This window comes from Macaca fascicularis, chromosome X (assembly GCF_037993035.2).
Source record: "Macaca fascicularis isolate 582-1 chromosome X, T2T-MFA8v1.1".
Classification (NCBI taxonomy): Eukaryota; Metazoa; Chordata; class Mammalia; order Primates; family Cercopithecidae; genus Macaca; species Macaca fascicularis.
In genome coordinates this window covers 10,886,127-10,910,810 of record NC_088395.1, presented here as the reverse complement: position 1 = coordinate 10,910,810, position 24,684 = coordinate 10,886,127, and the positions used below count along the sequence as shown (strand labels likewise).

At 39.6% G+C, this 24,684-nt stretch overlaps 1 protein-coding gene across 18 annotated transcripts in view; it reads left to right on the top strand.

Annotated features, from left to right (window-relative positions):
• The window catches only part of ARHGAP6 (Rho GTPase activating protein 6), a 551,232-nt gene that overhangs the window by 504,497 nt on the left and 22,051 nt on the right, over window positions 1-24,684 (top strand). For all 18 annotated transcript variants that reach the window (XR_012430348.1, XR_012430349.1, XR_012430351.1 and 15 more), the window contains 3 exons: window positions 1,675-1,825; window positions 2,874-3,022; window positions 11,436-11,615. Coding sequence is in view for 11 of the 18 variants with exons in the window: in XM_045383371.3 (XP_045239306.1) it covers window positions 1,675-1,825; window positions 2,874-3,022; window positions 11,436-11,615 (480 nt within the window). In the remaining 7 variants the exon portion in view is untranslated. The remainder of the gene's footprint in view (window positions 1-1,674; window positions 1,826-2,873; window positions 3,023-11,435; window positions 11,616-24,684) is intronic.

Genomic DNA, 24,684 nt, shown 5'->3' with positions numbered 1-24,684 from the left:
TGGTTGGTTTTTATTCTTAATAGTCACACAAGAAACAACATTAAATGGATCAACATTTAATGTTTCATAACAGAACTTGCAGGAAGATAGTATGGTAATAGTTCATAGGCCTCTCACCTGTGCAGGATTGCAGAATATTTTTACAAATATTATCTCATTGAATCTGCCAACCGCTGTGACAGTAGCCTCTTTGACCCACTTCTGTCAAGGCTTAGAGAGATTAAGAAACATAATTCAAGATTACACAATTTAACCAGTCACCATTAACTTCATAGGCCAAGATCTTTGCATGTTCCATTCTTTCTGCCTGCATGTATGGTCGGAAAAGAAGCATGGTGTGTTTGAATGATCACAAGTTGGAGGAGTGCCAGTGGAAGCCTTCTTTGTTTTGGCTGCCTGACACACGCTGATGGCGTGTTGTCTGGAATCAATGAGTAGTTCAGGACAGTGATGGGTATTCATTCTCATCAGGTGGACAGGTAGCGAGTGCCAGAAATTACTCATCAGTTATATCTGGATCCATTAAAGGGGAAACCTTTGCATGGAGTTGTATTTAAGGATTACCCAATAAAAATATAATCAGTGTTTACTTAGAAGTAGATTTCAAGTATGAAATATGCCCTAACTCACTCATCATTTTACTTTATTATATAACCCCTTATGCACCCTGCACTTTTTCCTTAGATCACTAACCACAATGTTAAGAGTGAATTATTTGTGGGATTACCTGCTTATCACCTTGTTTCTCTAGATGGACTTTGCCTCTTTATTCACTAGTGTATTTTGTGGGCTTGTAACAGGGTCTGACACAGGAAATGTGTAGTAATCTTTGTTGAATTAATGGATGGATGAAAGATTGAAAAACAAATAAACTCTTAGAGAAGTTTGTTGCATAGTGTAGGTTTATGAACTTACATAATTATTTCTACAGCAGAGAACAATGCATAAGAAAAGTTGAGATGCTACAGATAAAAGTAGGGTGTGGAGTTATTACTCTCTTGCCACTGTGTTTTCTTGCTGCTGTAAGTGATAATAGACCTAATATAATGATTAAGGCAGGAAATCCTTCTGGTAATTGTTAATAAGACTACTTTGACAAATCTAAGACAGCTTTTATTTAGTTATTGTCATCTTTTAAGTCTTAGTCATAAATCTCTTATCAGGGCTCTTAATTTCATTTGTGCAGGAAAAAAAATCTCTTTGCTTTCTTGCTGAGTGATTCAGTAAAATATCAACATTCAAACATGGCAGAATTGGTGACACACAGAAACGCTGTGTAATAGATTAATTCCTCCCTCCCACATTTATAGTTGACCTAAATTGTCTTCCACCTCTTAGGTGTTCCTCCTAACCTGGTTGTCATTACTAAGCCATTCTGCATACATCATTAACAATAAATCCACAGATAGTTTTATTTAGTGCTTATATATATATATATATATATACACATATATACACATATATGCACATATATACACATATACACATATATATATATTCGTAACTGGACTGTGTAAACTCAGCAGATCAAGGTGAGGATGTTGTTTGCTTCTCCTTCTTGGGGTCTGTGCAGACTTAACTCCAGATACTACATGTCACAGCACTTCTTTTGCTGGGCACTGCACATTGAGGTATGGTGTTACGTGACTGCCACTCGAACCGTTGTTTTTCCAGTTACGTGAGGAATTTGACCGTGGGATTGATGTCTCTCTGGAGGAGGAGCACAGTGTTCATGATGTGGCAGCCTTGCTCAAAGAGTTCCTGAGGGACATGCCGGACCCCCTTCTCACCAGGGAGCTGTACACAGCTTTCATCAACACTCTCTGTGCGTAATACAGTCATATGTGGGAAAGTGGCCCTGGAATACTAAGATGTCCAACTCATTCATCATAACTTTATGCATATCTTTCCTGATAATTTTTTGTCCTTATTTATCAATCTCTAAAGAGTGAGCTATTTGGGGGAATTTCTCAGATTTACCCTGGGAATAATTAGCAAGAAGAAAGTTGCAGTAAAACAAATGGAAATAACCAAGAAGAATTTGAGATACTTTCAAATGACCCAAGAAAAGTAGAAAGTGCTATGAGTTAGTGCTTAGAGTACCAACAAGAGTTCACATTGAGTCTGTGCCTAAAAATGAGCTTGTGTTTCTAGTGCGAAGAAGGAGGGAACTATGGGAACCCAGAGTGAGAAAGGAGGAAAGCAACATTCCAGGGGAAGCAAGATGTCATAGCCCAGTGCCAGGGTTTTCAACATAGCTGCTTCTGGGCTGTAGCTACAGATCCTATGAAGAAGAAAAAAAAGGAGGAGGTAGAGGAGAGATAGGCCAAACCTGGGTCAGCCTCCATACATTTCTTCCTCCAATGCTACAATTCCAGTAGGATCACAACAGAGAGAGAATACATTGTCTTTGCTGTATCATGGTTATTGCCAACAAAATATCTGTCTCTTGTGAATTGCTCAACAGAAAAGAGCCTTAAATTCATTATAAACAAATTTCAGAATGTTCACCAATTTTCAGCCATTGTTAATAAATATTTACCAAAAATGGAAGACTGGAATCCTTAAACTAGGTGATGAGTAATGCCAGGGAAGGGGGGAGAAGAAAGTAAGGGAAATTGAGTTACCTTTTATTTTAACCTGGATTACAGTTATTTTTCTAGATATTACACTTCTCCAGGTCTAATTTGGCTTTATATATTTCATAGAATCTTGCTGGTAAATTGCTAAAGCAATGGGCAAATGAGTGAAGGCATGAAATGGGACTTGCCTTGATAATCCCTTTCTTAAGACAATTGAGAGGAGGCCTTTCCTCTGTGCCTGAATGGTATGGGCTCCCCTTTTATTTGAGTACCTCTTTTTGCCTTGCTTAGTATTGGAGCCAGAGGAACAGCTGGGCACCTTGCAGCTCCTCATATACCTTCTACCTCCCTGCAATTGTGACACCCTCCACCGCCTCCTACAGTTCCTCTCCATCGTTGCCAGGCATGCCGATGACAACATCAGCAAAGACGGGCAAGAGGTAAGACACCTTTGCTGCCATAGACACTGTGACTCTTCCTCTCCCCTATTTTAAAAGGGCATACCACCAAAATGGCCAAACATTTTGCCTGGAGGTAATGACATCTCCCCTTCTCCAACCTAGCTGTCTCTGTAGGAAGAGACTAATGCAGGGCCTTCTCTGGAGGGACAGTTCCTAAGAGTGCATGGGCCATGAGTCTCCTTATAAGTTTCGAGTATACTTCCAAATGAGGCTGTCATTTTCCATGATGAGGCTTTACTCAAGACTGGACTTCCATTTGTAAAGAAGAAAAACAATGCACTACAGAAGTGCTTGCAACCATGTAAAAGGAGAATGATGGGGGTGGGAGGAGATTGTTATCCTTGTAATTGATTTACCTGCTGCTATAACTTGAAGCCCAAATATGATGTCACCGCTTTATTTTTCCAGTTTGTCCCGGGAGCTCCCATCTGTACTAAGAGCAAGAAGTCTAGTATCTCCCTTTTGAGGGATCCTTTCCTTTCTTAAACCTTCCCCCAAAAACAGGGACTTGCTCAATGCAAGGGACGGTCAGCTCTGCTTCCAAACCAGGTGTGGAGGAAACTAGGTCTCATCTGCTGACCATTGCCATTGTGTCTTGATGTCACATGGTATCAACTGCTCAAAGCAGGTTGTACATAGTCCCACAGACTCTTTAGAAATGTTCTTGTTGGATCTGATCCCCAGTCAGGCCCCAGTGTGCCCCGCCACCAAATCTAAGATCTTGGGTTCTGGTTCTCTTTGGTTACACTCATATTTCACGATTTTTTGTTGTTGTTGTTTCACCCTCGGAGAAATGAGATGCTGGCTTCAATTTTAAGTTGCTTACTAATAGCCAACCTATTTAATCTTCACCTTAACAAGAGACACCCCCTTCCCTCTTTGATACCACGCTGTTATACCTCTCCCTGACCTCGGATGCCTCAGGAGATTTTAGACTCTTTAATAAGCTAACATGCACTGTAAATTAACAAGGGGCCAGAGGCATTCAAAACTTACTTAACCACAGGAACTTTTTTGTAAATCCTTGTAAAACAAAGCTCAGCTGCACTGTGGCTTCAATTCTGTGTTTGTCAAATTTCTATCCCAAAGAACGTGGTTATAACGAGAACACTTGGACACAGGAAGGGGAACATCACACACCGGGGCCTGTCGTGGGGTAGGGGGAGGGGAGAGGGATAACATTAGGAGATATACCTAATGTAAATGATGAGTTAATGGGTGCAGCACACCAACATGGCACATGTATACATATGTAACAAACCTGCACGTTGTGCACATGTACCCTAGAACTTAAAGTATAATAAAAAATAACTAAATAAATAAATAAATAACGTGGTTATATATCATTTTTTCACTCTAATCCAGAAAGGCAATTCTGCATTTCTTCTTGTCCCCCTCCTTATGGGTGTGAGAATGGAACTCTCCTGACTTAGCCATTTATCTCTATAGAAGTTATAATTAGTGAAGCCCCAGATGGCTTCAGGTTTCATAATATGGCACTGACACCTTATTTCAGCATACACAGCTCTTTGATGGGCATACTATAATTCTCATAATTGTTAAGTAGTTTTATTACTCATTTGGATGCCAGCCTTTATCAACTACAGTTATAACAGAAGCTGTAAGCATTATCTGCCTAATTGCTTGGGGAAAGCAGAGCTCTGTGTTTAAAGGTACTTCAGTCACTTCTCTGACATTTCTTAAGTACTATGTGAGAAGGAGAAAATTGGGTCTCAGGTAATTAAGAAGGCATTGAAGAAAGCAAAATGTCCAATTGAACTCATTATTGCCCTTTTAGAATCATTTTCAGACATTCTTTCCATTCAAATGCTGAACAAATCTCCCTTGCCTATGCCAAAAAGAAGAAAATATTCTTGGATAGGTGTAAATGAAACAGTATGCTGGAATATTAGCTACAATTTATGTCTCTCCTTCCATGAGCTGGCTTTGTGCTAGGGAATACACACACACACACATACAAATCCTCTTAACAGGCAAGAGAGAGATCACTGTCTCCATGTTACAGAAGTGAAAACTTAGGGCCGGGGGGCTAAGTAACTTACGTAGCAACCCACAGAGAGCTTCCACTTAAGGTTGTACAAGTGGCATATTAGTGCATTTCACAACTCTAGGGGAGTTGCCATGGACTCCATAGTCACTGTAGATTTGCATAGTTATTAGGACCGTATCCCAGTGGATGATAGAAAAAGATCTTGAAGAAGGGCAATGTCATTATACTGGTTAATGGGTCTGGTTGGTCCCCTTACTAGCAAAGTCCAAGCTGTGTATAGAACTTGAGACAACTAAGAGAAAAGAAAAAGTCTTACTAGCAAAGTCCAAGCTGTGTATAGAACCTGAGCCAGTCTAACAGAATAGGAATTATAAGAAAAAAAAACTGTACTGGGGTCTAGGTCAGGGTTTCTCAGCCTCTGCACAATTGATATTTGGAGCTAGGAATTCTTTGTCATGGGGCTGTCCTGTGCATTGTAGGATGTTTAGCAGCATCCCCGGCCTCTACCCAGTAGATGCCAGTAGTAGTACATATCCTCTCCCACCAAGTTGTGACAACCAAAAATATCTCCAAACATTTCCAAGTCTTCCCTCAGGGGAAGGGTTCAAAATCACCCCTGGTTGAGAGTGCTTGATAGCTCTTTAATTCACTGACCATGTGTTGTCGGGAAAATCTATTAACTTTCCTATACCTGGGTCTCCTCATCTGAACTTGAGGAATGAAAATTCTTCAACCAGACTTGAAGAGTGGTTGAGAGACCTAGTTTACTGTAAGGAATATGAAATTATCCTGGTGATGGTGAAGTTGTAGAAGGAAGCCAGGGTTTACAAGGGTTTCTAGACACTCTTGACCTAAACATTGCATCAAAATGAAAGACTAATAGCCAAAGATTAAAGCAGCAGGATAAATATAAGGAAAGCATTGCTTCCGTGAAATCGTTAGCAGTGACAGGAGAGCAGGCAGCTCTCACAGCCATTGTGAACTATAGTAAAGGCTACGGAGCAGTGAAGTACTGAGGGAGACAGTGGGAAATTGGGCCATGTTCATAAGTGCTGAATGCCTCTGTGCAGGGCAGGTGGTTGATTCTTTTAAGCTGTGAATCCTTGGAAGGATTCAACTAATGGGTGATATAATCCATGTTGTAGATTGGCTAGAGACAAGGGGAGAGTGAGTTAGGAGGCTTTTGTATCAATAGTAATATGGACAACAGTAATTCCTGTTATAAACATTTCCATGTAAGAACGGCCTTGATGGGGGGGCCAGGCGCGGTGGCTCACACCTGTAATCCCAGCACTCTGGGAGGCCGAGGTGGGCGGATCACGAGGTCAGGAGATCGAGACCATCCTGGCTAACACGGTGAAACCCCCATCTCTACTAAAAAAAATTAAAAAAAAAATTAGCTGGGCGTGGTGGTGGGCGCCTCTAGTCCCAGCTACTCAGGAGGCTGAGGCAGGAGAATGGCGTGAACCTGGGAGGCGGAACTTGCAGTGAGCCGAGATCATGCCACTGCATTCCAGCCTGAGCAACAGAGCGAGACTCCATCTCAAAAATAAATAAATAAATATAAAAGAATGGCCTTGGGATTTGAACCATGCATGTCCTGAGCATCTACCCTAAGTTCCTTTAAACCAGTGACTATTGCTCAGAGATTTTCTAATGACTGGCCTCAGGATACAATGGCATCTAAGAGGTGGAGGAGGTGAGGACACAAGGTAAATATAGAATTAGGGAATGCACTGCAGAGTCATTGCAGACATTCAGAGAAGTGATGAGCATGGGCCAGAAAAGTTAGGAATGGCTTCAAGGAGGAGGTTGAATTTAAGATGCATATCAAAGGGTGCGTAGGGATTGAGTACATGGGCCACATAAGCACAGCATTGGGATGGGAGTTAGCCAAACCTCTTCTGTTAGAAGTCATGGGTAGAGGGAGAGGATCAAGAGAAGAGTTATTATTTTTTAGTCAATTTGGCATGAGCCGGTAGAGAATATTGAATGGGCAGACTGGAGTAAAGCTAAATATCAAACTGTAAAATATGGTCAAAACCCAACATTTTTCAACTTCTTCTCTTACCTATTTTTTAGTGTGTATCATCTATTTGTTAGGGTGTTGTTTGGGGGGATTGCAACATAGATGAAACCTGAAGCAGATTGTCAAGAAGCTTGAAAGCTCACACAGGTTCTGCCAGAACCTTTCTGCATAACTTGTCTTTATGAAAGAGAGGAAGAGGAAGGAAAACAGAGTTGGGATGGGGGATGGTCTTAGCTTCCTCATCTACAAAATGAACATAATATTTCCTCTTTGATATGTGCTTAAAATTCAATGCATCATTCACTGGTGAGGTCTTAAAGATGTCTAAAAGAAGGGCATGAGAAAAATTGTTGACCAGTCAATCAGTGCTTTTTTGGGAAAAAATAGCAGTATTTTATTGAATTGTGGTGTTTTGCTATCTTGTGTTTGTTTTGTTTTCTTCTATTTTGTTTAGTTTGCTATTTGCTTTGCTCCTTAGGGAAAAGAGAAATTCCCAAGTGTAAGAAACATTGCATTTCTTCAAGAAAGAATATAGCAGGAACAAAATTGAAACCTTCTGAGCAGTGGTTTTTCAGAGTTCAAGAACCCCCTGGCACTGCATGGAAAATGTGGTGTGAATATGCAGTTGTTTGGTGAGAGTCCATAGCTGGCATTGAGTTCTCAAAGGGTCTATGAGGCAAAAAAGAAGTTACAAATACCATTGTAGGGCCATGATTACTGATCTTTGAGGAGGTACATGCCTCTAGGAAATGGTAGGTTGGCTTTGAAACTTAGCAAGACCTGTGTCTCCCCTCACCCTCATCCAGCCCTGTTTTAAAGCTCGTTTTCCCATTTCACCATGCCATGGCTGGGTCTGCCAAGCAACAGGAAACGGGAAGAGATGTAGCAATGGGATGAAGAGGGCAGGGCTGCCTAGAGTGGGGCCACCAGCTTTGCTTCTTGCTATACCATCTCCTGGCTCTGAGCTTTGGGCATCACTTCCCTTGTCTATAAAATAGGGACAACAGCAGCAGCTGCTTCTTAAGCTTATAGTGAGAAAGAATTGCAATGGCCAGTGGAAAGCCCCTAGCCTGGTACCTGTACATACTAGACTTTTAACAGATATGAGCTATTCATATGAAGTTTAGAAATAACCTAGGATGTTCATTTAGTGAAGATAAAAGTTTTCTTGAATTGCTAGCTAATTAAAAAATGAAGTAATGGCCTGGCTCGAGGGTACATTGTATTACCTAGATACAACCATATAGTATATATAAAAATATATGCTGAAACACGTGGAGAAAAGGTGGATGTTGCCTGGGAGCAAGTCTCCTTTCCATGTTACAAAACAATAAAACACAATAAACCCCAAAAGTGTTAACAAACCCCAAGCACCTTGGTCTGCAGCTGGAATCTGTGTGCAGTTTTACAGATGGGTTATATTCCATTCCCAGAATAGCAACAGGAGAAGGAAAGAGCGGAAACAGAGCTCTAGATTGTTCCTGTATGAAACATTCTTTTAAAAGAAAACAAAATCTTCCATTTGTTAATGTTTTTTTAAAAAATGAGAAAACCCTAATATGACTTTAAAGGGGTAAGGGGAAACACTCCAAATACTTCTGAGTTCTAAAGGGAGGAATCTGAAAATGACATGTATTTGATTTTCACCTTAACCATGAATTTTCAGGAAAAGAAATGAAAAATAAAATGAAAACTTATCAATGAAATACAAAACTTATCAATGAAATAAAACAAAGAAAAATGATTGAACGATCCTACATAAAGGGTACTTTCTTTCAAATTGTGTTTATCACATGAAATAATATGCCTTGGTGGCCAATCATTCACCTAAAAACAGCCTTGCCTTCTAAAAATAATACAACTCGTGCACCATGCTGGGATTGTAGGGCAGGGCAGCCACCAACTCGTGACTCCACAGGATGAGAGTGGGGCTCAGAGGGCTTTGTTTGAGCTGTTCATCAGGACTCCTGAATTCTATGCTGGGCACCCAGGTGCTTCTCAAAGGCTGTGTAGATCTTCCCAGGCAAAAGATCCCCACCAAGCAGACACAGTTCCCATACTGATCCTGACACTCAATTGATATTGGCAAGATAAATAAAAATTCATGCAGACCAGTGGTTCTCAACCAGGAGCAATTTTACCCCACAAGGGACATGCGACCATGTCTAGAGATAATTCTGGTTGTCACAACTGTAGGTTGAGGGTAGGGGTGGCTCCTGGCATCTAGTGGGCTGAGGCCAGGGGTGCTGTTCCACATCCTGTGATGCACAGGACAGCCCCCACAGCAAAGAATGATCTGGCCTTACATGTCACTAGTGCCAAGGTAGAGAAACTCTAGCCTAGAGAAACTTACTCAGACTCTCCCATTCACCTGAAAAAAGAGACAAGTAGAAAAAATTCCCAAACCTTTAAAAATGTTCATATTCCTTATTACAACAAGTCAACTTGTAGGAATTTACTCCTAAAAAGTGCTGACCCACGCTCACAAAATGTCTTTTCAAGGGTATTTTTTGTACCATTGCTTATAATAACAAAATTCAAGACGACATCAATGCCTATCAGTTGACTGTGGTTAAAACACATCATGGTTTATTCATGCAGTGGGATTCTAGGGGCCAATGAAGACTGAAGACAGGATATTTTCGTAGTGGAAAGATTATTGTAACACACTGTTAAGAGACAGTAAGCAAATTACAAAATAATATATGGATGTGATCCCAGTTTTAAAGAAGAAAATATCAGGTATACATGTATATATGTGCACAGGAAGGCATTGGAATGGCTGATTCTTGGCAGTGGTGAAATTATGGGCATTTTTTTTCCTTTTGCTTACCTGTACTTTCTAATTATTAATATATTGAATATGAGTAATTTTTTATACTTCAAGCTAAAACATAGTTCCCTTTCTTCACCCTGTACTCCCCTTTAGCTCCTCCTATATTTCTTCTTCCTCCTTCTCTGTGATATCTTTTGAAGAAAGTGTCTACATTCACTGTTTCCACTTCTGCAACTGTGGCTCATTCCTGCCACACCACTGACATGACTCTTAGCTGGGACATCAGAACCATCAGAGAGTCCATTCTGGAGGGAAGGGTCACATCTCGATGACCCTCTGCCACAGTTGATAACTCACTTGAAACACCCCTGTTATTTCTTCTTGGACAGAGGTTTCTTTTTTTCTAACTTCTCAACCATTCTTGGCCTCCTTCATCAGCTGCTCCTTAAGGGTGCTGGAGTCTCCAGGAACCCCTTGTCAGCCCTTCATGTTCCTCACTTAACTGTCCTTCCATTTTTTCATTTGTTTAAACACAAGATCTTTACCCTCTGCATTATCCTCCTCACCCTTCACCCCCTCCATAACTCTGGAAGCTGCTCTTCATCCCTACTTCTTCCTTCCTAGTTCAGATACTAGCTGCTGTGGCCTAGACTGTTGTGGTATGTCCCAGGTAGTCCTACTTTCTTGCATCCCCCATCCCCTGTTCCATAGATTGCTCTTCCTGAAATGCAGATTCCATTTCCATTCTACTCTGTTCAGAATCCTCTTGCCCTTAGATCACAATTTGAATTCCTTGGTCTGACACACGAAGATCATCTCACCTGGCCCTTGCCTGTCTTTCCTGCAGAACTCCCTACCACACTGAGCTTCCTGGGGCTCCATGACATATTTTAGATGTTTCTGTCTTTGCATGTGTGGTGCTTTCTCCATTGTAAAGTTACCCCCTACCCAAGATCCTTTGCTTTTCAGCCTGGCAAACTCTTCTTCTTTTGAGAGTTTGTGCAAATGCTTCTGCCTCTGTGGTAGTGACCCTGGGGCCTTCGGAGTTGAGAGCTTTATACTTTGTACTTATTACCTGTAATTGATAGGCTTATTTCCTCCCTAGAATGAGAGCCCTTTAAAATAAGGACTGTGTTATAATCATGGTTGGAAAAGTTTTAAAATAATTAAAATATATGAAAAATGCCCAGCCTCTGATAGGTGCTGAGTGGATGGATCAGTGGTGAGATTATGGATTGATGGATGGAGAAATGAATAGATGGATGGATGGGTGTCAATATTTCTTAAGTGCAAACAGGATAGAAATTTTATATAGTACCCATTTTACAATAAACGACTTAGAGTTGCAAATTTTTACTCTATATGCTATTGAGATGATCATTGAACTATAAGGTTCAATCCAAGATATGAAAGCAAAAGGAAAATCATGGTGCCCTCCATGGATTCTAATAGAGATGATGGTATCCTTGAAGGATAAAAAAAAAAATGGATAGTAAAAGGTTTCCTTGATTACTGAATCACCCAGTATTTTGAAGGGCAAACATAACAACAGTCCTTGTGTTCTGTTCTCTCATAGGTCACTGGGAATAAAATGACATCTCTAAACTTAGCCACCATATTTGGACCCAACCTGCTGCACAAGCAGAAGTCATCAGACAAAGAATTCTCAGTCCAGAGTTCAGCCCGGGCTGAGGAGAGCACAGCCATCATCGCTGTGGTGCAAAAGATGATTGAAAATTATGAAGCCCTGTTCATGGTAGGTGGCCCTTCTGTGGCAAGACATCGTAGCAAACTGCGTATTGGTTGCCTCTGGAGGCAGGATGAAATTCTAATAGACCACCCTCTGGGGTGCAGTGCTGCTTACTGAATTCATTGGAAGTCAGGCAGTTTCAGCAGGAGTAGAAATTTGCACAACTATGATGTCATTTCGAGTTTGTGATTCCATGTTTAAACAAACATACCAAATTATAATTTTCATTTTGTTGTCCTCTAAACCATGGTCACATTTTGGAGTCATTTAATTATAAAGCAGTGTCCTTGCTCAAGATGTTAATAAAACCCTTCTTTATGGAATTCTGTGTCCCTCATGAATTCATGTATTCATAAGCATCCTCAGTGGTTTCACCTCCTCCAAGGTCAATCTTGACATTTTACCTCCTACACGAAGCTTCACCTGTCCTTCCTTTGTCATTCCCCTGCCACTTCTCTGTCTCCTGAACTCCATTACTGTCCTTACTGATGTTTATCTTACCCAACATTGTGTATAGTTGTTTATGACCATTTCCCCTAGTAGAGTATAAATGCATTTAAAACAAGGACTGCACCCTTGTTATCTCCTCTCCATATCCTCTGTACACTTTTGGAAAGCCCTCCATCTGGCAGGCACTCAATAAATATTTTTTTGATTTGTATTGAATTACCAGTTCCTGTTTTCCTTCATCAAACTGCATTGCTTGCTACAACTTCCCTTGAAACATTAAAACAAATGCCAACTCTCTTCTATTTCTGTTCACCACTAATATTGCATGTCAAAATTTACAGGAACCTTCTTCATGTTTTTTCTCCCATTTCTCTTGTCAATTTGCAAACGCTATAAAGTCTGCCTTTTCCACTAGGGCCTTTTGTGGCTCCTTCAACCAAGAATTCTAGTTACTTCTTTTAAATTTCTTTAGTAATTTGTCTACACTTATCAAGTGCTTTGCATTAGATTTATGTCCATGCTTGTCTTATACCAATTATTTTTTGTAAATTTGAGACCCAGTGGTTTAGAATATTTGCCCTCTGTGTCTTACCTACATGATTGTAACGAAGTAATTCAATACTCATTAAACATCAACTCTAGCTTTAGAAATGGGAAAAACAAAAAGATGATGTAATTCTCAGGGTGGTGACCAGAATCATTTGATATGTGAAAGTATTGTTAAAACTGTAGCAGTTTATGCAAGTGTTAATTAATAATTATATTAGTTGGGTAACACGTGCTGCCTCAAATCTCAGTACTTTAACACAGAAATAAATATCACCCTGACATAAAGTTTAATCAGGTGTTAGGTGGACAACCTTCCAGGTGGTGATTTAGGAATCCCAGCTCCTTGTATTTCGAGGCTCTGACATTTTTTAGGGTTTTACAGGCAACCCCAGAAAGGTCATCCATCTTGTCCACTCAAATTTCATTGGCCAGAACTTATGCACAAGCCACACTTAACTTCAAGGGAGGCTTGGAAATGCGTCCTGGTTGGATGCCCAGGAGGAAGAGCAAATGAAAAGTTCACTAAGGTAGAAGGACATCTCCTGTTTGTGTCTTTGAAGCATTGCCCCTGGGTTGCATATGCTAGGCTCTCAAAAAATGTTGAATTAATAATTGATTCTATATAAAATTTACACTTCAGCCTAAATCCTCATAACTACATATTTGGATGAATCAAATATCGGAACTTTTCAACATTTTCATCAAGTTTAAGTCACATATCATCTTGCCAAGTAGTCTTGGCATTACTTCATGTTCTCTGGATTTTTTTTAACAAAATACTTCTCATCAAAGTTAATTCTATTATCTAAGTAAAATTCTCCTTTATATGAAACCACATATCATCGAGCATTTCTTTTCAACTCAGATACCAACAAAACTTTTCCTGGCTTCTTTGAAAATACAGCTGCTGCCATTTTAATTGTGTCATACCCTTTCTTTCCATTTCATGCCACCTGAATTACTAACAACAGTATAAAAACATCAGTATTCTACCTTTTCCAGCTTTTCCCAAATCTGATCTTTGTTTGCCATTCTCTGTAGGGATTGATGTCGACATTCTCTCATATTTTTGGTCTCCAGTTACAATCTTTACTTCTCATAGGGCCTTTCCTGGCCACCTTGTCTAAAATGCACCTCCACCCGCCATCGCACACATACACACACACACACACATCATCACTCCCTATTTCCTTTCCCTGCTTTTTCCCCTTAGGACTCACCACTGTTAACACTGGGTTTTACAAATTTCTCGTTTTATGTTCCCTGCTCCCTAGGAATGTAAACTACATGACAGGATGATTTTTTGGGTCCATTTCTATCTGTAGTACTTTCTTTACTGCATTACCCCTCTGCCTGGGACATGGTAGGAACACAATAAATATTGGTTGAATTAATGAATGACTCAATGGTTGTTCTGTGACATATGATTTCCATATTACCGAGCCTTACTCCTTTTACGTATGAAAAGATTTGGGCATGGAGAAATTAAGGATACCTTTCTTGGAGTAAGTTAACCATTAATATAATCATTCTTGATCTCTATAGAAGGATTATAGTAATCATATATTCAGAAAAATAACAGTGCAGTGGGAGGAAGAGGGACACAAATATCTCAAGCCTTGGTCTATGAAAAGAAACTGACTCTGGAACCAGAAAATTTACTATGGTCCTGTCCCTGTTACATATTGGCTACATGATCTCATCTTCCTCTGTTTCTATTTCTTTAGTTATCAAATACTAGATTTGAATGAATAATAGCTAAGATCCCTTCTGGTTCTAAAATCTGCATGGTTCTATGCCCTAGCACTGACTTCCCTTCCTTCCTTTTTTAAAGCACAGAAGAAAATTAATCTCATCACATTTTGGATTCTCTTGGCATATTGGCAGTTCAGAAACTAGTTGGCTACACCAAGGCTGGTGGTTGGTCAGCAAAGCTGATCTGCATGGGTGGACAAAAACGTAATCGTGTATATAGCTATTTTGTTTTGTTTTGTTTGGCTTTTTAAAGAAGTTTTCAGAATTATTATAATTCCAAACAAAGAAGGATGAGCTAGTCAGGGCCTGATGGTTAAAAGTAGTTAGTTATTGTGCAGTTTCACAGTCCTTGGGTTTAGGAGCTTGGAAAGGGAGGTGTCACTTCTATTAGCATTAGAAAGGAAGACTTGTTAGGAAAGGTAGCTGTGAGCTTGTCCTGGAAGGCAGAACAGACCTGGAGACAGTGATTCCATAAAGTAACTGGTGGAAGGGCTATAGAAGCTCACAGAGACCTGGCAGGGACCCAAAATTTGTTCTGAGTGTTCTAACGTCCTTCATTTCCTGATGCTGAGACTGCCTCTTTCAAGTGGCCACTCTCTGAGTTAATGGAAAAGGGCAGAAAAGAACCTGGCTTCGTCCTGTAATACAGAAGAGGCACCTAGATGCAGAGGTTGACACACAATTTAAGAGTCTGGCTAGGACAGTCTTTTGCATTGGTTGTTTGCTTTTCAGGTACTGGTTTGGAAATCCTTGAGCTGGAAATAGATCATAATAGCAGATATCATGACCACAGGTATCAAAATACGAAGGCAGTAGATTATAATGGTGGTTCTCAAACTTGAGTGTGCAGCAGAGTTGCAAGGAAACTTAGACATTCAGATTCCTAGGATGCACTCCAGAGAGTCAGATTGAGCAGCACTGGGATGGGGCCCAGAAATCTGCACTTTCTAGTGAAGATCTCCACAGAGTTCTGGTAGTTTCCTAACCACACCTTTGGAAACCATATCTTGGGAAACACTGGTATGGTAGAAAGACCATGTGCATTGGAATATGAGCTACCAAAATTCAAATCCCTGCTCAGCCACTTATTTGGTATGTAATCTTGGGCCCCCCCAGTTAATTTCCCTAGCCAAAAGATGAAACAACATGACCTAATTTACAGGATTGTTATAAGAATTAGAAATGACATTTTAAGGCACCTAGAACAGAATTAACATACACTAGGCATTAAAAAAAAGATTTCTGCTATTATTATTACATTAAGGTGATAAGGTGCCTGCTCTATCAAAGCATATTTGGGTGTTTTCTTGGAAATCAAGCCCACTCTGCCCACTGTGTATAACGCTGTGACCTGATCCCACACATACATACTCCTAGGCCCTTACTCTGCTCTTCTTTTTATTCCATAGCATTTATTACCTTTTAACCCACTATATAATTTACTTATTTTTATGCTTATTGAAACCTAATAAAATACAAACCTGATAAAGGCAGAGATTTTTTTTAATTAAAGTTCTAGGGTACATGTGCATAACGTGCAGGTTTGTTACATATGTATACTTGTGCCATGTTGGTGTGCTGCACCCATCAACTCGTCAGCACCCATCACCTCGTCATTTACATCAGGTGAGATTTTTGTTTGTTCTGTTCACTGACATTCACAACAGCTAGAAAGTACATAGCAGAAGATGGGTGCTCAGTAATTATTTGTTGAATAAATACTGCAATTCTGTATTACTAGAAAAAAAATGTATTTTTGATGTTTGGATTTTGTCCAGTGTCCATACTGCTTATATTCCCGTATCTTTAAGTCATGACCCTCCACTTCTGATATCAACACCTATTGAAAAACTGGCTAACATAAAATGATACTCTGTGGGAGCACTGGAAATCAAGGATAAGAATCATGAATATCTAGACAAAGTCATTGGTATTATCCTAACCAGAAAGTTCTCACTGACTAAATCATTGATACATGAATTGTTCTGAGAGTTGTTGCTTCTGTAACTAATATTGGGAATTCCAGAGAAAACTCATCATTGCTCTTGGGATTAGTAAGAACTTCAGAGCAAATGGAGAAAACTGTCAGCTTCTTCTAAGGGCTGATATTAAACAATTCTTACTAGGGCTCCTTCTTAGGAGAAGGGCAAGAAAGAGAAGACACCACCCTTGTAAGCTGATGAAAAGTCCGGAGTGCAGTGGAGACGTGGGAAAGCCAGTGTGTTCCCACCCCACTGAGTTGTCAGCCTGAACTGGGGACCAGCTTAGTGCACGTGGGAAATTTCAAATGAGCACTACTGGGAGCAAGGGTCAGAGGCTGTGATGAGGATTCCAAGTCAGAAGCCAAACTTTGCTTTGTGTTCTCTTCATTCCCCGATGCAAATCGCATTTTCTTAAAGCCTCTTTGCACGCCAAGTCAAAGAGTCAAGCATTCATCCAGGTCATCAAGCAAGAAACCACCCCTCCCAGTATATCCACATAATTATATATGATTTCCATTTCCTTTTCTATATATCACAAATACCACTGTCTATGTGCCAGGGATGGGCTACTCATTACATACATCATTGGCTTGTTTAAATCTCACTACCATTTCAAGAGGAGTAAGCCAAGTTCATTTGCCCAAGTGACGCAGTGACTAAATTAATTATTTCTACAGCATGATGCCTCCTCACACAAAAGAAGAGGCACTTTGATGTGGTATCTCAGATATGGAGTCCATTTGTGGAGAAAGAATAAGAAAATATATTTCAGCCAATCTGAAAATGAGGAATGAAGACGTTTAACAGCAGTAATACTGCTGGACTAATAGCACCCCTGATGTTCAGGCCAGCAGACGGCTTCAAGAGCCAGCAAGTGTTCCTGCTATAGCCTGCTCACTTTGGCCCTGTCTGCAAAGACAGAACATGTGTACTGTTGGTGTCCCACAAAGGTGGAAGGAAGCAGAAGTAAATTATTCCTGAATCTTTTCCACTTCCTTTAACCTGTTGCCATGGAGCAAAGACTGCTGATTTCTTTCATCTTTGCTTGAATTATCCTCCAACATCATCCCAGGAGCCCTGGACTCTTCCACTGTATTTGTTCACTAATGTACCTAAATTGCCAAAACATGCTGCCTGGCATGTATCAAGCACTTGAGAAATATTTGCCAAATGTAATGCATCTTGACCCTCCTGTGCACCCAGATCCCCTTAAATTATTAAACCACCTGTCACCACAGAGCCACGCCAAAGGTTCTAAGCTGGGCCTGTCCTTGTTTGAGCTTTTGCTCCCATAAACAGCCAAAGTGATTTATTTTAGTGTGTTTGTTAACTACAAAATGCCATCATGATTTCCAGTGATATTTACTTTTGCTGGGTTTTAAATACTAAAGCATCTTTCTTGGTCAAGTGTAAAGTGGTGGATTGGTGTGGAACACCCAGTGACAAGCGCAGTAGGGCTGGGTCCTGGGAATAGCTCTTCGAAAAGCCCTTAATGGTTTATTGTGGTGACTTAGTAAATGGAGAAAACTCATACCATTTTTCTCTCTCAGTGGTTTATGGAATAAACTACCTCATAGCAATCATACCCTAGGCAATAATTCAAGGTTTCATTTTTAATTTGATCGGGTAGATTTTAATTGTGACAGTTTTATTCTTTCATATGTGCAGTGTTTACATTTTTTTCTCTGAAGCTGGAGAGGCCAAAGTTCTTTTGATTTTTTTGGAATAGCATTATGCTTTGAAGGAACTCATTAAAATCTAAGGAGCTGAGTCTCCAGATAAACACGACCATAAATGGTACCCTTAGAAAATATCTAGAATTGTTACATGGTTGACTAAAGCCCAGTAGAGATTTTGATGTGAAACAATGAATTGTAAATGAAGAATCACTTTGAGCTGGGTTTTGTTTCTTCTTTTTAATATGCAGAATTGCTTGATTTTTAAAAAAAAAGTAATATGTCTTTCACTACCCTTCTCCTTAGTTCCCATTTTGCTATATACAAAAATTCCAGAAGCAGAAAATGAAAACATTGTTTAATTATTGAGCTATCTTTTTCAAAAAGTTTGGGAGTTTTTGTATTGATAACCAAATGGGATCTCATTAAACTAAAGAGCTTCTGCACAGCAAAAGAAACTACCATCAGAGTGAACAGGCAACCTACAGAATGGGAGAAAATTTTTGCAATCTACTCATCTGACAAAGGGCTAATATCCAGAACCTACAAAGAACTCAAACAAATTTACAAGAAAAAAACAAACAACCCCATCAAAAAGTGGGCAAAGGATATGAACAGACATTTCTCAAAAGAAGACATTCATACAGCCAACAGACACATGAAAAAATGCTCATCATCACTGGCCATCAGAGAAATGCAAATCAAAACCACAATGAGATACCATCTCACACCAGTTAGAATGGCGATCATTAAAAAGTCAGGAAACAACAGGTGCTGGAGAGGATGTGGAGAAATAGGAACACTTTTACACTGTTGGTGGGATTGTAAACTAGTTCAACCATTATGGAAAACAGTATGGCGATTCCTCAAGGATCTAGAACTAGATGTACCATATGACCCAGCCATCCCATTACTGGGTATATACCCAAAGGATTATAAGGCATGCTGCTATAAAGACACATGCACACGTATGTTTATTGCAGCACTATTCACAATAGCAAAGACTTGGAATCAACCCAAATGTCCATCAGTGACAGATTGGATTAAGAAAATGTGGCACATATACACCATGGAATACTATGCAGCCATAAAAAAGGATGAGTTTGTGTCCTTTGTAGGGACATGGATGCAGCTGGAAACCATCATTCTTAGCAAACTATCACAAGAACAGAAAACCAAACACCGCATGTTCTCACTCATAGGTGGGAACTGAACAATGAGATCACTTGGACTCAGGAAGGGGAACATCACACACAGGGGCCTATTATGGGGAGGGAGGAGGGGGGAGGGGGGAGGGATTGCATTGGGAGTTATACCTGATGTAAATGACGAGTTGATGGGTGCAGCACACCAACATGGCACAAGTATACATATGTAACAAACCTGCACGTTATGCACATGTACCCTACAACTTAAAGTATAATAATAATAAATAAATTTAAAAAAAAAATAGCTTAAGAACTTAGAAAAATTCTGATGATAATCAGTTGGGAAAGAAAATTTATTTTCCCACTCTAGAAATGAATAGCAAGAAGACTGTGCTGCAGCATGGTATTGGTACCACTGATAAGTAGATAGAAACATCTAGACAAGGGTAACATAACACATGCAGACCATAATCCTGGGTGATTTTAGATTATTATTATTTTTAGCCATTTCAGCAACATTCACTGCACATCCATTGGGTAGAAATCACCACCCTAACTTGTATTCTGAAAGAGCATAAAATTGAGCAAGTGACAGTGTGTAAGTGAATAAGTGGGTGAAGGTCATAGAAGTGCAGGTAAAAGCTTCCAGAGAGGAAAGAGTAGGAAGGCAAAGTTAGAGGAGGAAAATGAGACATCATTTAGGAAACATTTGACTGGCAAGGAGAACAATAGTCAACTGCAAATGGCTTTCGACATCAGCATCTATTATGTGACACAGTAAATATAGGGGGGCACAGTTTCAGCAGCTCGGTAGCACTTTGCTGTCTCTGCTCTGCCATCTTCAGCTGCAAAATGGCTACAGTTGATAACAGCATCTCTTCCAGGCATCATTGCATTAATTAATGAAGAGATGATGTTTCTTATCATGCACCCATTTTCAATAGGGAAGATAACCTTTTCCAGAAGCTCCTATATGCCCCCTTCAGGTACCAGCATGTGCATACATGATCTTGCCCTAGCTTTGAGGGAGGCTAGCTGACAGAAAACTACAAATTTCTGAGCTTGTTTCAGTTCTGGGTAAACAAATCAGATAATCTCTGCCTTCAGGAAACTTACCTTCTAATGATGTGAATGGTGGGAAGATTCAAGGTCTGGCAAAAGGAACTGGAAGGGGGAGGCTACACAGAGTCTGGCTTCAAGACCATTGCAGTTGAAGGGCCAAGAGGCCATAGGCTGTAACTCTAGAAATTCAGAGGGGGATTGGAAGCAGAGACATAGCAAGAGAAAATCCTATAACTGAGTTACCCAAAAGAAATGTTAAGTAAAAGAGAAGAGAGTGCTTCTTCTCTGAAAGCAAATGGATGACTGTTAATAAAAACTAATAATAATTGCAGAACAAATATTGTCCATCTCCATGTTATCTGCTTTTATTTTTTCAAGTGTTTAACTTATTTCATCTATTTCTAATAAAACATTTTATTACTATATCTCTTTGCAATTGGTAATCTATTTTCAATTTTTTTTTTTTTTGGCGCTTTTGATTCCCATAACACCCCTATTAAGGAAAATGAATACGCATATGTTTTCAGATGTGGGAACAGAATCCTAAAGAAGGTGATTGATGTGTCTAAGTAATAATTATAAACAGCAGAGCCAAAACTGGATTTCAGGGGCTATTGCCTCAGTCAGATTTTTTTACAGCATCGTAATTCCTAAAAAGTTATGCTTAAGTCAGTGGTCTACCTAGATATTACTTTCTTACTTATTTCAAGCTTCTGTTTCCTATTAGTTTATTCACTTGACTTTTGTTTCTCTAGTAAGTACCTAAATTAATAGAGAAACAAATGTTTATCCAATTTAACTGAGCCAGTAGTTTGACATTTTTATTAAATGTTAGGAAATGAAATGTGCAGTTATAGTCAAAGATTAGAGGAATTATAGGAAAACAGTACTGGGTGCTGTTGTATGAACATTAAAAAAATCAGTTTCAGGCAACATTTCAAATTTCTTACCTCATTTTCCCACTGACCCCAATTTTCTGAATCATTCCTTTATTTTTTAAAATGTGGTTTAATCACATAAATTTTGAAGCTGCCTTAAATCATTATGTAACAAAATGGATTATACATAAATTAACTAATGAATTATATACACTGTAGTTTTGCATAATACATAGGAAAATACTATTTGCCTTCCTGTAATACATGGATCTAAAGTTTTAAACTATATCTTTTTTATGTATTTGTAAATAGTGTCTCCAAGCCAAAATGGTACCATGGGCCTTTTAAAAGGAAACTATAGATAGATTTATAACTGTGACTCTTCCTATTTGCATTTGTTACCAAGTAAGAGTCACGTATGCTACATAAAATAGGCCTCAATAATTATGATTGGTCGCCTAGTTGAATGAGGAAAACCTCTGAATTGCAGACTAGCTTAACAAAAATTTATGGAAAGTTATTTTTTAAGTAATGATACTTCTGAAACCTATTCTAATAATGCATCCAAGTTGATAATTTATCTTAGACATACTACATACTCTCAAAGAATTAATATTGTCATGGTTGCACCACTCTGAAGGGCCTGCACTCTAATTGTTTATTCTTTAATTAAATCCAAATGGGAATGGATTAGTGCTTGGAGCGAAATTTTTTATTACATGTCTAAGCCTAACAAATTTTCAATTAAACTAACTGGATGAAAATGCAAGTACTTTTCCTAATTTGTTTATGGAAGTATCTTCTAAAAAAGAGATTGGGACATATATTTTTGTCCTATATTATTTTTTGCTTTGCTATTCATTAAAAAAATATGAGTTCTCTTTCTTCTCATTTTCACCCTGTAGGTGTTACGTTTTAAAAAACTGTTATAATAGCACATGGCTGTTGGAAGATGATCTTTGAAAAAAAAATACAGTAAAAATGATGTCTTCCTGTTTAATTTATACAGTAAGAGAATAATCTCACCCTTGACCTAAATATCCTGTCATTTCCCTTCTCCCCATTTTCATTCCCAGGCCACTGCAGCTGGTCACAAGGTTTTAAATATCATCTATATGTGTCTCTTAAATGTCTATGTTCAACCTAGGCTTCTCCTATGAACTCTGAATCCTTATTGCCAACTATCTACAAGATATCTCCTTCATTTGGATGTCTCGCAGACCTCTAAACATTATCAAATCAAAACCACACTCCAAAACTTGACCCCCAACCTTCTCCTCCTGCAGCTTCTCCAAACCAGTCAACAGCAACTCCATCTTTCTAGTTGCCTAGGCCCCAAGCATTGAGGTCATCTTTTCTTCTCCCTCTCCTTCTCTCTCTCTCTCCATCCAATAAATTAATGCTATCACCTCTATCCTCACTATGTCCATGGTGGAAATACTTCTCATCACCTCACCGTCCTGGTTCAGGACCCATCATCTTATCTGGATAGATCAGCAGCCCCTCTCTGCTCTCCTTGCTTTATCTCTGGCTCCATGCATTCTACTCTCAACTCAGCAGCCAGAGTGATGCTGCTTCATGTTAGTCATCTGTTCAAAATCTCCAGTGGATCCCCACCCACTGCAAGTAAGAACAGAAGTCCTTATCATGACCCATAAGACTTCATGACATCTGGTCCTGGCCCCATGACTCCTTCCTACCACCTGCCTCCTTTCCTACTCTCTTCCAGCCTCACAGGCCTCCTCATCACTCTTGACTCAAGACCATTATCATTGGCTTTCTTTTCCTTCCTTCTACCTAGAATGATTTTCTCCAACTCCTTCATCAATTTCAGTTTTCTGCTAAAATGTCAGCTTCTCTGGGACTGACAATCCTATTTAAAACTGCATCTTCCCAAGCATTTCTCATTGCCCTTCTTTGCCTTGTGTTTCTCTGTGTTTTCCTTGTATGTGTGTTTAATGCCCGTCTTTCCACATTTGTTATCATCTTCGTGAAGACAAGAATTCTTGTCTGTTTGGTTCGTAACTGAATTCCCAGCATCCAGTACCTGGCACTCAGGAAGCATTCACTCAACATTTATGCAATGAATGAAAGGAAGGGAGGGAAAAGAAGACCTGATAGAGAAGCACAGTGGTGCTGAAGTAGAGCTTGTGTGGAACAACTGCTAGGGGAGAAGATGGGAAAGACAGATTGAGGAGAGCAAGCAAGTGGATGGCTTCAGCCACGGGAATAAAAAGAGTTTCCAGTAAGTGAGTGTCTTGACCACGGCATTCTGACAACCACGTAGAGAAGAAATGTGATGCACATGTTAAGGAAATAGCACACAAATTTGCAAGCTGTTGTATCAAAGGTTCATCAAGTATGTATTTTTCTTTGCAATGAAAAACTCAAACTAGCTGAAGTAATTTGAAGGCTCACATAGCTGAACAATCCACAAGCAAATATGGCTTCAGACATAGCTTGTCCCAGGACTCAGATGATATCAAGACATCCCTTTTATCTCTATTTCTTGGTATTGTTTGCTCAATTGTCAGCACAATCAGCAGGCCTCATATGGATACAGGTCCTGCATCCTCTCTTAGAAGTCTCAGGGGAAACCTCCAGGCTTTTCATTGCCTCTAATGGAGTCACATGCCCATTGCTCAGGCAACTATGATGATCTGGGAATGGAAGGCTCAATAGACTTAGACTAGGATACACACTTCACCCTCAAGCTAAGGGTTGGGTAGCAGTTGGTTTTCCAGAGGGAACGTGGTGTATAACTGTTATAAGAGGAGGGAAATGGAGACTTTTAATGATGAACAGATGACCACTACAAAGGGCTAATGAGGGCTTGAACTTGGGTCACTGCAGTTGAAATGAAAAAGGGAGAAAAGAAGTAACAGAGATGACGTCTAGTAGGCCTCCTGGCTCTGAATGGAGAGAGGATGCAGAGAAACTTTAGTACAATTCTGAGATCTTGAGCTTGTGTGATGAGAAGTTGGCAATGTCATTAATGAAGGTTCATGATGAAGTAGGAGGAACAGACTTGTAAGAGACAGAACGCCTTTCCTTGCTTTCTCATCCCTGTTTTTATTAATAAAATTGTTTCCAGATTCTCAGAGCCCAAGAACCATAGAGTTCTGCAAGAGGCAAGACGCAAATTCTTCCGCCAACCACTTATTTTCAGAAGACTTGTCCCTGCAGTTTTAAAAAGTCTTCTCTCTGAGCTCACGTGTGAGAGAATCAGACTGAAATTTTATTTTCTCTCAATAGTTTGAGTTTCCTTTGGTTGAGCTGTCAGCTTCTATGGAATAAGAAACCACAAGTCAGAGCTGGGTTCAAGCATCTCTTATAGACCATTTCCACACAGATGACTTAGGGTTGTGAGGCCATCTTCTAATGTACTGTGGATGGATTAGGCTTAGAAAAACATATGATGCTCATCTATAGAACTCTACTGGATGCCTAACAAATTACAAAGTGAGAAACTTTTCATCATTGATGGACCTGGTACAAGAAAGGAGTAAAGGCAGGCACCGAATAACAAAGTGACATATGCAAATGTAGTAACCAGCAATTTTTTGAGTATTTAC